Source organism: Temnothorax curvispinosus, unplaced genomic scaffold (genome assembly GCF_003070985.1).
Source record: "Temnothorax curvispinosus isolate PA1 unplaced genomic scaffold, ASM307098v1 QBEX01006980.1, whole genome shotgun sequence".
Classification (NCBI taxonomy): Eukaryota; Metazoa; Arthropoda; class Insecta; order Hymenoptera; family Formicidae; genus Temnothorax; species Temnothorax curvispinosus.
Genome location: NW_020216760.1, coordinates 98,961 through 111,052, shown reverse-complemented (window position 1 = coordinate 111,052; position 12,092 = coordinate 98,961). Strand labels below are relative to the sequence as shown.

At 33.2% G+C, this 12,092-nt stretch overlaps 1 protein-coding gene across 1 annotated transcript in view; it reads right to left on the bottom strand.

Annotated features, from left to right (window-relative positions):
* Positions 1-4,857: 4,857 nt before the first annotated feature.
* Positions 4,858-12,092, bottom strand: part of LOC112456567 (coiled-coil domain-containing protein 13-like) — an 8,602-nt gene continuing 1,367 nt past the window's right edge. Inside the window, exons 3-13 of the mRNA XM_025019203.1 lie at positions 11,752-11,887; positions 11,475-11,671; positions 11,234-11,270; positions 9,108-9,269; positions 8,673-8,835; positions 8,203-8,438; positions 7,857-8,035; positions 7,527-7,761; positions 7,067-7,248; positions 6,106-6,240; positions 4,858-5,522 (exon numbers count right to left, since the gene is read on the bottom strand). Of these exons, the coding sequence (XP_024874971.1) occupies positions 5,477-5,522; positions 6,106-6,240; positions 7,067-7,248; positions 7,527-7,761; positions 7,857-8,035; positions 8,203-8,438; positions 8,673-8,835; positions 9,108-9,269; positions 11,234-11,270; positions 11,475-11,671; positions 11,752-11,887 (1,708 nt within the window). The 3' untranslated portion in view covers positions 4,858-5,476. The remainder of the gene's footprint in view (positions 5,523-6,105; positions 6,241-7,066; positions 7,249-7,526; positions 7,762-7,856; positions 8,036-8,202; positions 8,439-8,672; positions 8,836-9,107; positions 9,270-11,233; positions 11,271-11,474; positions 11,672-11,751; positions 11,888-12,092) is intronic.

Below are 12,092 nucleotides of genomic sequence, written 5' to 3'. Positions count from 1 at the left end.
ACGAAAATGTTCCTCTTTCTCTTTCTCACTCTGGGGAAAATAACAAAGTCGCATGATACTCGATCGCTGAACGTTAATTTAACAAACAAGCGCAGTTAAATTTAAAAAAAATTAACGATCTACGTATTACTATCTCTGCGATATATTATCGAAATACGATATTCTGTACTACGATACGATCATCGCTGAAATTTTCGATCGGTGATGTAATAACTCTATATGCAACTAATCGAGTTTATGCGAACGTTTACGACAAAATCTTATCTTCACTGACGAATTATTTTTGAGGAGACTCGCAAAGACTGCCGTAAAATCGTCCGACTATAAAATAAAAGAAATAAAGCGAAACGGAGCAAAACAACTCGATAATACGAATTATGTCGCGTTTGTTCTACTTGAAGACATTTGCATTGTAATTTATAGAAAAAATATCAAAACATGATAAACAAATAAACCATTAATTAAGATATTGTAATATATAAACGTCAAAATATGTGTAGAATTGCTATAATAGCTTCAACTCATGTTAAAGACGCATAATATGTAAAATATATGTAAAGACATAATATGTAAATTGTGTATTGTATATATTAAAAATTATGAATTATATATTTAAGTAAATTTTAATCATTGAAAAAATATTTATTCCTGATAGTTTGATAATATTTGTCACATTTCATACTTAATAGAAAAACATTTCATTGTAAAGCCATACTTCGTATTATATTTCATGATATCAATAAAATATACCACAAAGTAATTTTATGAAATTATAAAAATGCTATATGAATAATACCTACTATAAATACATCATTCGTTTAAAATTATCCAAATTTGTTTAAAATTATTCAAATGATTCTTAAGGTTTGTTCAAAGAATCTTTAATCTTATTGCTTTATTTTAAAGCAAAAGCATAATATTTTTCTTTAAAAAAAATAATACAAATCTGTTGTATATTTTCTATTAATTCTTTATCTCAATAAAAATCCATTTCTGTTATTTACAATTACGTAATTAGTATCGTTGCGTTTTCATTTTTTATTATTTTCTTATCATGCAGAGCTACTGCACTGCATCGAGAGAACACTATAGCACTGAAAATCAACTTTTTTATCACGTTTTTGTGATATCTATTATTTTTTTAAATATAGGAAGTTAAATTTAAAGTATATAAATAAATGTGTATATAACATATACAATTATACATACTTGTATACTTTATGTTAAATATTTTATGCCTCATTTGTATTGTGTCGTTTGTAATTTATATTTAATATATTTAATATAAATATATATTTATATGTTACATATTTAATAAAAAGCAACATTCCTGTCATTCCTAAATGCAGCATTATATAAAATAGCAACAATTTACACTCTAAAATAATATAAATAAGAAATTATTAATATACTTTTTAAAATGCATTTTTCATTTTTATCAGAATTTATGATTGCAAAACATAAGTATGAAAGTTATAAACATGGACAGAAATAAATCTTAAAGATTTAATTATATCCGTGATTCCAGTTTCTTTATTCCAAAATGTTTCAATTTATTTAATAAATTATCGTAACAGATTCCAACTATAAATATAAAAAATTGAACCGAATGAGTTATATTACGTACGTGTCTATATGAGTATATTATATTAATAGTGAGCGTATTAAAAGTATGTTTCAGTCAAATAATAAAGGTATTATTTCCTTATCTTATATTTGAAAAGTCAGAAGAGATAATTTTAATTCCTTTTCCATGTATCATGTAACGGATTTATGGGGTACAATAAGCTTTCCACGTAAAATGTGACTATTGCGATTGTAGCAAAGCCGATTGCATTAAATCCAGATTTCAAAAAAACCATTTAAATTATTCCTTAATCGATCAATCTAATAGCATTGATATCTTAATAGCATTTATTTATTCGTTAATTTTATATTTTATATATTCATTATCAATCGCTTTGATATCACTTTCATCGAATATTAATTAATCGTTAAGTAATGCTTTGTTGCAGACTGCAAAGCAATAAAGAGGTATATATTTTTTCTTTAAATCAATTTTAGCTTTAAAACAAATAACCTACTGCTCTATTTTACTAGTATATTAGTTAATTTTCACATAATCGACATATGTACATTACAACCGCATATAAGTTAAAAACGACGAAGGACACAGCTTAGTATCTACTTAGATAATCTTTTTCTTTTAATGAATATAAACGAAGTTCTCATATTGAAAAATTATTTCCTATGTTATAAGCTGTATGGAAAATATATAACACATGTATATTAGGACATTTAAATACCGTTTTATTTTATGCCGCACATTTAACGCTATGTGCCGTTGTTGCAAGTGTTTCTTGTATGCATACTGCGTGTAATTTTTATATCATTTTTGTGTCCGGTGTAATATTATCCAATATCTAACTTTATTTGAATAGTCATTTATATTTAGTCAAGCTTGAGATAAGGACAAATGCGGTGTTAAATACGCGCTAACAAATCAAAGTTTGACTCTCGATTTTGCACCGATAATCAAGCTAATCATTGTCGATGAGAATCGATTTAACTATTCGCTATTAACGCTATTGCTGTACCGTCATCAATCGTATCTAGCAATCAGAAAGGGACAGAAAGGGAAAGGCACTTACTTTATATATCACATCTAGAAAAAAGAAACTGTAAAGACATTATGAAAAAATTGAATAATTATCCTTGTTCGACGTTTTGTTACATAAAGTTCTACTTCAACGAGCTTAAAAATTCTGTCCGTTGTTAACTCACAAAAGAAAAAATTAACGTATTTATAATCAATATCTGTTAATTTTAATCCTCACGATTTTCCAATCCCACGTGTGATGATCAGGATCACAATCTAATTGTGACAATAAATGTGATAATTTTTTCTTCACTTTATCATTGCCGTCGAATATTAAACCGGTCGTAATTAACCAGTTGCGGTCTCGGCGACAAAATACCTCACTAACGTTAGGGTTGGCACGTACATCCCGAATTATCATTTCCATAGGCTGATGAGTAGCGACGGCCTCGCGACTGTGCGTTACGTAACGAAAGTGGAGCGTACGTTTCGTATTGCCCCGCGAGCGCGCGATTGTTCCTTCAAATTTGCACATGAAAAGACACGAACGACTGAGCGAGAAAATGTATTTTCAGGAAAGACGAGCGCGCCGGTCGTGAACTCGAGATATTTCATGGAAAAACCGAAGGTGCGATCGATCTTATCATAAAATACCGATCGATAAATCTATCCTGATTCCACAATCAATTGTCACGTTTTCCGAGCAACACGAAAATCTAAAAAAAAATGCGTACAAAAATGTCGGATATGTCTGAAAAATTAAAAAGTCTCGATATTTATGGTCGTTTATCCGTTCGCTTCGGTAACTGATTCCCAGGTCGTCGTCTGATGCTATTCGCTTCGACACCCGATTCCCAAATTGATCTCGACAACGGATCGTCGCGTCGTCGAGGGCGATCCATCTGGCTTACCTGCGGAAATCCGATCGAGCCGCGGAATCGATCCCCGCGCTGCGGCTGATCCCCCCAGTTTCCGGCGAATCCTCCGGATGACCCGACGACTAGATGATCGGCGCCGATATGCCAGAGCGCCGATCGCGACCGGCGATACGGTGAAAAATTCGCGGCAAACGGACTTGACGGAATGAACGGACGAAGGAGGTTCAAGAACGAGTGACGTGGACGTCCCACGGCGTCGACTCATATACTCTACCCGCGCCAATCTGACGTCACGGGCGCGTTTCTTATCAGCTAGAGGAGGCCCAACACCTGTAAACCCCACACCTGTCGGCGGTGAGCTTAAGCGCCGTCGGAAACACGCCCAGCTCGTCTGGCGACGACGATGACGATGACGATGACGATGATGACGGAAATTTTCGTGGAACGCTACCCGCAGATCGCCCACAAGTGCATCGGGTGCTCGATACCGCGTTAGTAACGTTAGGTCCCCCTTATTTTGGGTGCATAATTGTCTAATTTTCTAACATTTTAATAATAGTAATCCTCTAATATTTTAAATTACATTTTTTTTTATTTTAATTAAACAAGAAAAGTATAAGACGTCAGCCCTTGGGCCAATTAGATAATAAAAATTGCAATTTAGATACTTTATAGCTAGCCATTCACTTAATAACTCCTGCGATAAGTTAGTTTTACAGCTTCCGATTATTCAAAATATATGAAGAAATATAGATCACGTTAATTTTTTATCGGGAGATATTTTTATGAAAATTTAAATGCGTTGCGTCGAAACTTAATCTTAATTATCTTAATAAGTGTTAGAAAATTCTTGTTATTTTTTCTGCGATTTGGATTGGGGTCCCGTTTAATTAATAGATCCTATTTATTTAGCAGACAAGTTATGTAATTATTTTCTATGAAAACAACCACGTTTTATCTTTTTATTTCTTAGAGAAAATTAAGTTCCTGCACTCTTGACCATTGATTATCTTGCTCGAAAAATAAGAATTAGAAACGGAGAATAAGAAACGAGATAAAACTTGGCGTTTATCACTGGTCAAAGCAGTAGAACTTCGCATTGTCATTGATGAGACGTTATGTAAAATGAACTTCCTGGTATGGAGAAAATGTTGTTAAGCTAACTAAACAATGCTTTTAATGGTACGTACGAAAGTACAAGTTAATGAATTAATTTTTCCAGCAATTAATTTTTCAAACATTAATTGCATGTTTGAAAAATTTGAAGACTCATAAAAACTGAAATATAAAATTGATATACATTCGCATGCAATTAGATGATTCCTGTTCGGTTATAAACAATCATTTTGACGAAAAATTTTATTTATTTATTTATCCTCTAGCTACATAATTTTATAAAACTATGCTTTACAATAAAAAGCTACTAATGTTGAATTTTTATATTTTCCTTTTCTGCCATTTATATGCTATCGCGACGTATAGATCATAATTAAGCATTGCATTCCTCCAGATGCAATCCGGATCTTTCAAATTTCCGAGACTAGACTCGAGAACACGTGGTTGAGAGTCGTCTCGCTCTGCTCTTGGGTAACGAGAAACGGGATGAATTTACGGCCGCGGTGCCGCGCCGCGTGCGATATCAATGGCAGAAGCAAACGAGTCGGCCGAGGCAAACACCGGAGCGAACGTTAAGGGAACGGTGGAGGAACGAGGTGAAGACGAAACTGTGAGTTTTACTCCGACGGTGTCACGCGGGTTTACGTGGAGGCGTTGCACCTTATCTCGTGTCCCAGTTACATCACCACGCCGCCGCGGCTTTGTTGCTGCTACATCTATTCCGATCACGAGCGACTGTTTCGTCTGCCACGTATAAGAATGTTCTATTTTATCAATAACGTACAACCATTTCTCTTACAAATTTTCAGATTCCTCGGACCAGTTTGCCTCAGATTGAATCGAACACTCCTTAGTTTCTTCATGCGGTATCTTTTCGTTTTCATTAAATAGTTATTGTGGAGCGACTTCCACCGGTAGCTAGTTTGTTTCTGGAAAGAAATATTTGATATAGAAAGATAACAGAAAACAATTTATTAGCCTAAAGTTAAAAATCAGATTTTTTGCATTATTTGAACTAATAATATATATAAAAAATATAATTAACCGAGTATAGATGTTGAGGAATGATAACAGATATTACTTAAAATAAGGAATATACATTAATATCTTATAAATTACTAATAAATAATCACACAATCGATCTTATAAATAAATTTAAGACAAATGCATTACTTTGAAAAAGAACGGCAACTGTTAGTCATTAACGAGAAGCGCAGTAAATAATCACGGTAAATATCTATATCTTTTTCATGGTTTGTATACCAAAAGCAATGGCACTAAAGAAGCAGAGGCACTGAAAAATCTAAAAATAAACGCTCGGTCGTCTGCACTTCTTACACGAGAGAGAATTCCTAGAAGGCCGTATTGGAAAGTAGCAGTAAGATTAGCCAATTGTCCTTTGTAAAAGTACACATGCATATTTACGCACATGCATCGTCACCAAACGGAATTTAGATTTCGCTTATGCATATACGTAGAGTATATAAGTTTGGACACGGTCCAGATTCTCACCTGCACGCGTCTTTAAAAGTCTTTCTAGCTTGATCGAGCATTCGCTTGTACATGGCGAGGTCCGATGCTTTATCCTGCTGCACGGTATCTAATCTGGTCTTCAGTGCGAGACACTCCTCTTCTAGTAATTCGATTCTACGTCAAATGTAAAAATATCGATAGTTACAGGAAATGTAGACTCTAATACGTGTTAGAAAAGGAATCTGGGTAGCCAAATCTGTCGAGATTTTGAAAGCGTCTGTTATAAATTTTGTCGATAAAATGCCAGCAGAGAGAGACAGAGAGAGAAATATAACAGAATCTGCTAGAATATAATGGCATTGACTGAAAAAACTGAGCAAAATCTGCCGTTTTGTAAACATTTAATGATATATTCCATTTAAATGTTTATGAAATGACAGATTTTGTTTTTACCGAGAGAAAAAATGGTTACAGTTACCACAATTTCACTATAATTTTTAATTATTTTCCAACTACATCTTTATAGTTATTTTAACAATGCGAATTATAGCTGACTCAATACATTATTGTTGTCATAGCTTTTAACATGCATAGCATATATACATGGTTTTATAACTTTTGTGATTTATGTATAGTAAATATAGTAAAATCTTATTATAAATATCATGAAAGTCACCATAATTGAAAAATCGATATGTATGTAAGATTATTTTACGAATATTACAGCAATTATAATAATTACTATAAAATAAGAACCCCAACCATATAATTATTTTACTATGCAATTACAGTCGGAAATACCAAACACTTTCCTCTCAGTGCGACAATCCGCTGTCAGATTATATCGACAGGCTTTGCTAGCAAAACACGAGTTTAATGCAGACAGATGATACCGAATCTGTTGTAATATCTGTGCAAATCTGCTGTCAATCTGTTGTCATACTGCAGACAGTTTGCTTACTGGAAAAAAAAAACAGATTTTACTTGTGATATAACTTACTTATAACGAACTTCATCGGGGTTAGTAGTTTCTTCCTCCGTTCGTAAACTCGACATCGATTTCGCGCAAGATCTCGCTCTATATCTCGTATCTACTTTAGCAAGTCCCACTCTCTCTTTTTCCGAATCTCGTAATTTCAATTCTAATTTCGCCCATTTACTCTTTTCCTTGCGCAGCAATTCCTTTTAAATTAAATTAAATATTTAATTATTTAACTGAGCTATAAATTTCATAATTTACAAAATTTTCTTATCCAATTTCAAATCATTCTTTATACCAGTTTAACATTATATTATCATCAAACAATTGTTATTTAATTCCGAAATCAGTAAGTTAATTCTCGTTGATTAATTGTTAAATTTTATTAGATCTATAATTGTGCCACAAAATTGAAACGTCCTTTTATCGAATTAATTATCAACAACATTCTTTAACAAATATAAAAAAAATTATAGCTTACTGCAAGTGCGTCAGCTTCGTTCCTTTCCTTGTCCAGTCGTTGATTAAGTAGTGTTACCAATTCTAACAGTCTCACGCGTTCGGCTTCAGCAGCTAGAGCCAAGATCACATATTCATTTGGTTCGCCTAAGTTTCGAGGACTAACAGCTGGACTGATTTGCCGCTCTTCAGTTAACCGGAAATCTGGATGAAGCGAGATTCGGCACTTCAAAGATTCATCCGACAGAATGCCATTTCTAAAATTGAAAAACAAACGTATTTCTTTTTATTGGGACGGCATAACTCGTATTTATTATTTTAATATGAGTGATTTGCTCATATGTCAAATCACCTCAATTTGTCAATCTCGATCTCGCGTTCCTCCAATCTTCTGCGTAATCGATCGACGTGCAACTGCGTTGCTCGCAGCTCGTTCTTGATATTCGCGTTCTCACGTTCGATCTTGTGTTCCCTATTTTGTACGTCCATCTCGTGATCTTGATACCTTGCTTCGGAAATCTTCAATCGTTCCTGATAATGCCAGATATATTACACTTCGACACATTAAAACCAAAGGATTCATAATATATATATTATATCCTAGAGAAAAGTTATCTCTTCGTAATGCTATATAAACACACATTTGTAATTAATTCTTTATTAAATTCTTTACTAAATATTTTTTTATTGTCACTAACGTTAAGCGCGTCAATTAGACGATCGTCGTGAGACCTTTTTTCATTCAACATCGCAATTTTTCCTTTCGCGATACTCAGTTCTTGCTCCAATATTTTTATTCTCGCCTTGGAAGCATCGAGTTTCCTCTTCGAAGCCTCCAACGCTACTTCCGCTTGTCTCAGCTCTTTCGCTGTATTTTCTATCTGTTGCCGTCTTTCCTTCTCAACATTCCGGAGATATGCCAAATTTTGTCGATCTTGAAAAGTTGAATAAACAACTTAATTGTCAGCAAACAAATAAATGGCTACAATCGTATTACAAGTCTCCATTATACATATATTGTACGGCAATGTTAATTAACAATAAATCTGAATAAATAAACACAAATACATTGAATAAAATATTAAATAAATCTTTGTTAATAAAAATAATTCTGATCGCGGAGAATCAATTTGGTATAGAAATAGGAATATATAATTTTTTCTTCTACCGCAAGATTCTTTCTGAGATCTTTCGTTTTCGGACAATCTTGTTTGCAGCTCCGCCAATTTCTGCTGCAGATTTCGGATTTGCTCGGCTCGTCCACGCCAACCGCCCGGTGCACTCGAAAGCGCGCTGATGCTGACGTTTTCACCCACCTCGCTGCACAATAACTGATACTTGTATCCTTAGTGATAATTACGTAGAGAAATTAAAAAAAAATCAAGTAACAAAAAACGAGACGGCACGACTCGTCTTTTTACACAATTATTTCTCAATTATAAAGATTTTCTTTTCTCATATCTCTCTATCTCTTTATTCTGATCTCTTTAACTTTATTTTACTTCTCAAAAGTAATTAAAACAGATGCTTGGTTTTTTCCACAAAAACCAGTCATCTTTCGACATTAATTAAATTTGCAGAGCAACAAGAATACGAAGAATACCTTCTGTGCTTTATTAATCTCTTGCCTAAGAGCGGCACACGTGTTTCTGGATTCACAAAGCTTCGCTTGGACCCGTTGCAATTTGTTCTTCAAACATCTAAATCGTTCCTCGTCACCTTTGCCTAATAAATTTTTTTGGTTTTTTTTTTTAATCTTTCTCACCTATATTGTATCTTGACTTCAGTTATCTTCGGCATTACAAGTACACGAAAAATATGATATATTAAAATGATCGAGTAATTACAGCAAATTATGAATTTTTAAATTAGTACAGAATCATTAATGAGTAGGAAAATTATTAACAGTGAGAAAGAAAGAAACCTAACAATTAACCTTCATTTTCTCAAAAACTTAAATGATAATAACTCTTCTTCAAGGCTATTTTAATTTCTAAACAAAGCTAACGAGATAAATATGCGAATCCGTATATTGTTTGCAAAATAGAGAGGAAATGTGAACTAACTGTCACCGCAATCTTTGCGCACTTCGGATTTGAGAATGTGTTGCAATTCCGTTCTTTGGCGCCCTAACTCGTCGTCTTTGATGACCAGAGTGGCCTCTAAATTCTTACATTTTGTTTTCAGCGCTTCTACTTCGGCCCCTACATTTCTTGCTGAGTTCAATTAACTTCGCCGTGGCTGACTCGGCCGTCGTTGCATTTTGCGAATTCTGTTTTTCTCGCGACAGTTTCCGCAACTTCTCTTCCGTTTGCTCAAATGCTCGTCGCAAACATTCATTCTCCGCCGTTAAGTCCTGTTATACAATTAATATCTACACGATAGTAAATTAATATAAATAATCGCATGGTGTATTCAAAGAAATATATAAATAATAATAAAAATATATACGTATATAATACATTGATAAATAAAATATAAATCCATGCATAAAAAAGAACAAAGACTATTTTCGTATAATAGCGTAAAGTTTTTTAAGGGGGGGTAAGCTAGGTCTAATAAACAATTAAAAAATGATATAAATGAATTAATTATTAATTATTAACCTGTAAGAATTATTGTGTAATCAATTATTGTGTACAAATTATAGCTTTCTTTATTTTTTATATTGATGTAACTTTGTAATACATTATATAAATTGGGGATTATAATAAGGAATAAAAAATTGAATTTAATTCTATTATACTTACACGAATTCGATTCTGCAAAAAGTTATTTAATTCCTCTGGAAATATAATACGTTCGGAGAGTTCTTTCTACGCAAAAGTTACATATGTGAACATTCACAAGTAAACAAAATGTACAATACGAGCACAATGAAGAAGATGTAATAAAATATTGATAATGCGTACATACACACATACGTTCAGAAACTATTACACATCATTTGGGACCCACATTTACTGCCAATACTAAGAATATACACTTAAAGACAATACCTCTATAAGTTTAGTTGACGACATATTTTCATTATCAAAAGAATCGTTTGCCTCCAGCTTGTCATCTGCCATTCTCGCATTAAGCACTTAATAAACAACGGTTCAGTTTAATCTTGTGAGATGACAGTACTCTCGAATAAATCGTCATATGCATTGCATTCCTGTTTGTACGTTATCCGCTGAATGATTTGAGTGAAATTGTGCCAACGTTTCCTTCTTATGCAGAATTACGAATTATTGACAATTATTGCAAGACTGCGGAATAGTGCGAATCCAGAAGTGACGATTCCGTTCCATTCATAAACGTATTATTTTTTTTGCTAATGTCAAATATGTCCACGCTAAATAATAATGCGAATGTACGCTCGTTCTTTGTTTTACAAATACAATTACATGACATATGGAAGATGTGGCATTTGGATTACATTTAATGCTTCAATAAGTTCTTTTTTTTACAATTAGTATATTTAAATGAAGTATATTTTAACGGAATTACAGATGTTTTACATGTAATTAATTGAACTAACCAATAAAGGAGACTATCGCATGAAAATTGGGAGTCAATATAAGTTGATATATTTACCTAAGATTACATTTAACCGGCCTTAGGCCGGTCCGACATTGGTCGTGTCGTGGCGTCGTGAATCGTGACTCGTAAGAGTCGTGAAGGGTTGACCAACTGCAGTCGATTATTCTCCTCAAATTCGACTATGGTTGGTCAATTTCTTACAACTTGCGGCGCTGCGGCGCGACCAATGTGGAACCGGCTTAAAATAACATAAATGTAATCGTACAAAATAAAACATATTTAAAAGAATATTTCATCATTTGACATAAAAAATGCTTTCTTCTTGAGAAGTTACTCTTTCATTCATAATACTAAACGTTTAGAACAAATAATTTTGTTAATAGTTCTTTTGTTATTTAATCCTTTTTATTTCAATTTTGTTATCGGTTCTGCGACGTCTTACTTTTCCTTCTTAAATGGCTTCTTCTTCTGATTGCCGCCAGCTAATTTTCCAGCCTTCTGAAGCGCTTGCAGCTTCATATTTTTGGCAACCATAAACTTTTTCGTAGCGTCATTTGCCTTTTTACCGCCCGCAGGTAGCGAATATTGAACATTTATCCTCCTTTTGTTTAAGAATGTATGATTTAACGAGAGTCCTTTCTGTAAAAATACAAAAATTGTGTTGCAATAAGAACGATTAATAAAGATATCATAGCGAAGACAGTATAAGATGCTCTTACCTCAAAATCTATATTATTTGTCACCTCCACATATGCAAAGCCACGTGGTGATTTATCTGGCTTAGTCGGAATTCTGATGCTAGTTATTGAATCAATCTTGGTCAAGAAATGCCGTTTGATCTCATCTTCAGTTATACTGTAAATTAGATATTCAGATTACAATCTACCTAAAAACTAACAAAAATATTAAAAACTATAAAAATTTACTTACTTCAGTGGTAAATTGCCCACAAACAAGACATATCGCTTTGTCTTCTCTCCTTTTTGCTGGTTATCCAAAGATTGCGGAACTTGTTTATTCTTGTTTTGCTCTTGTTTATTCTTGTTATGTTCCTGTTTAT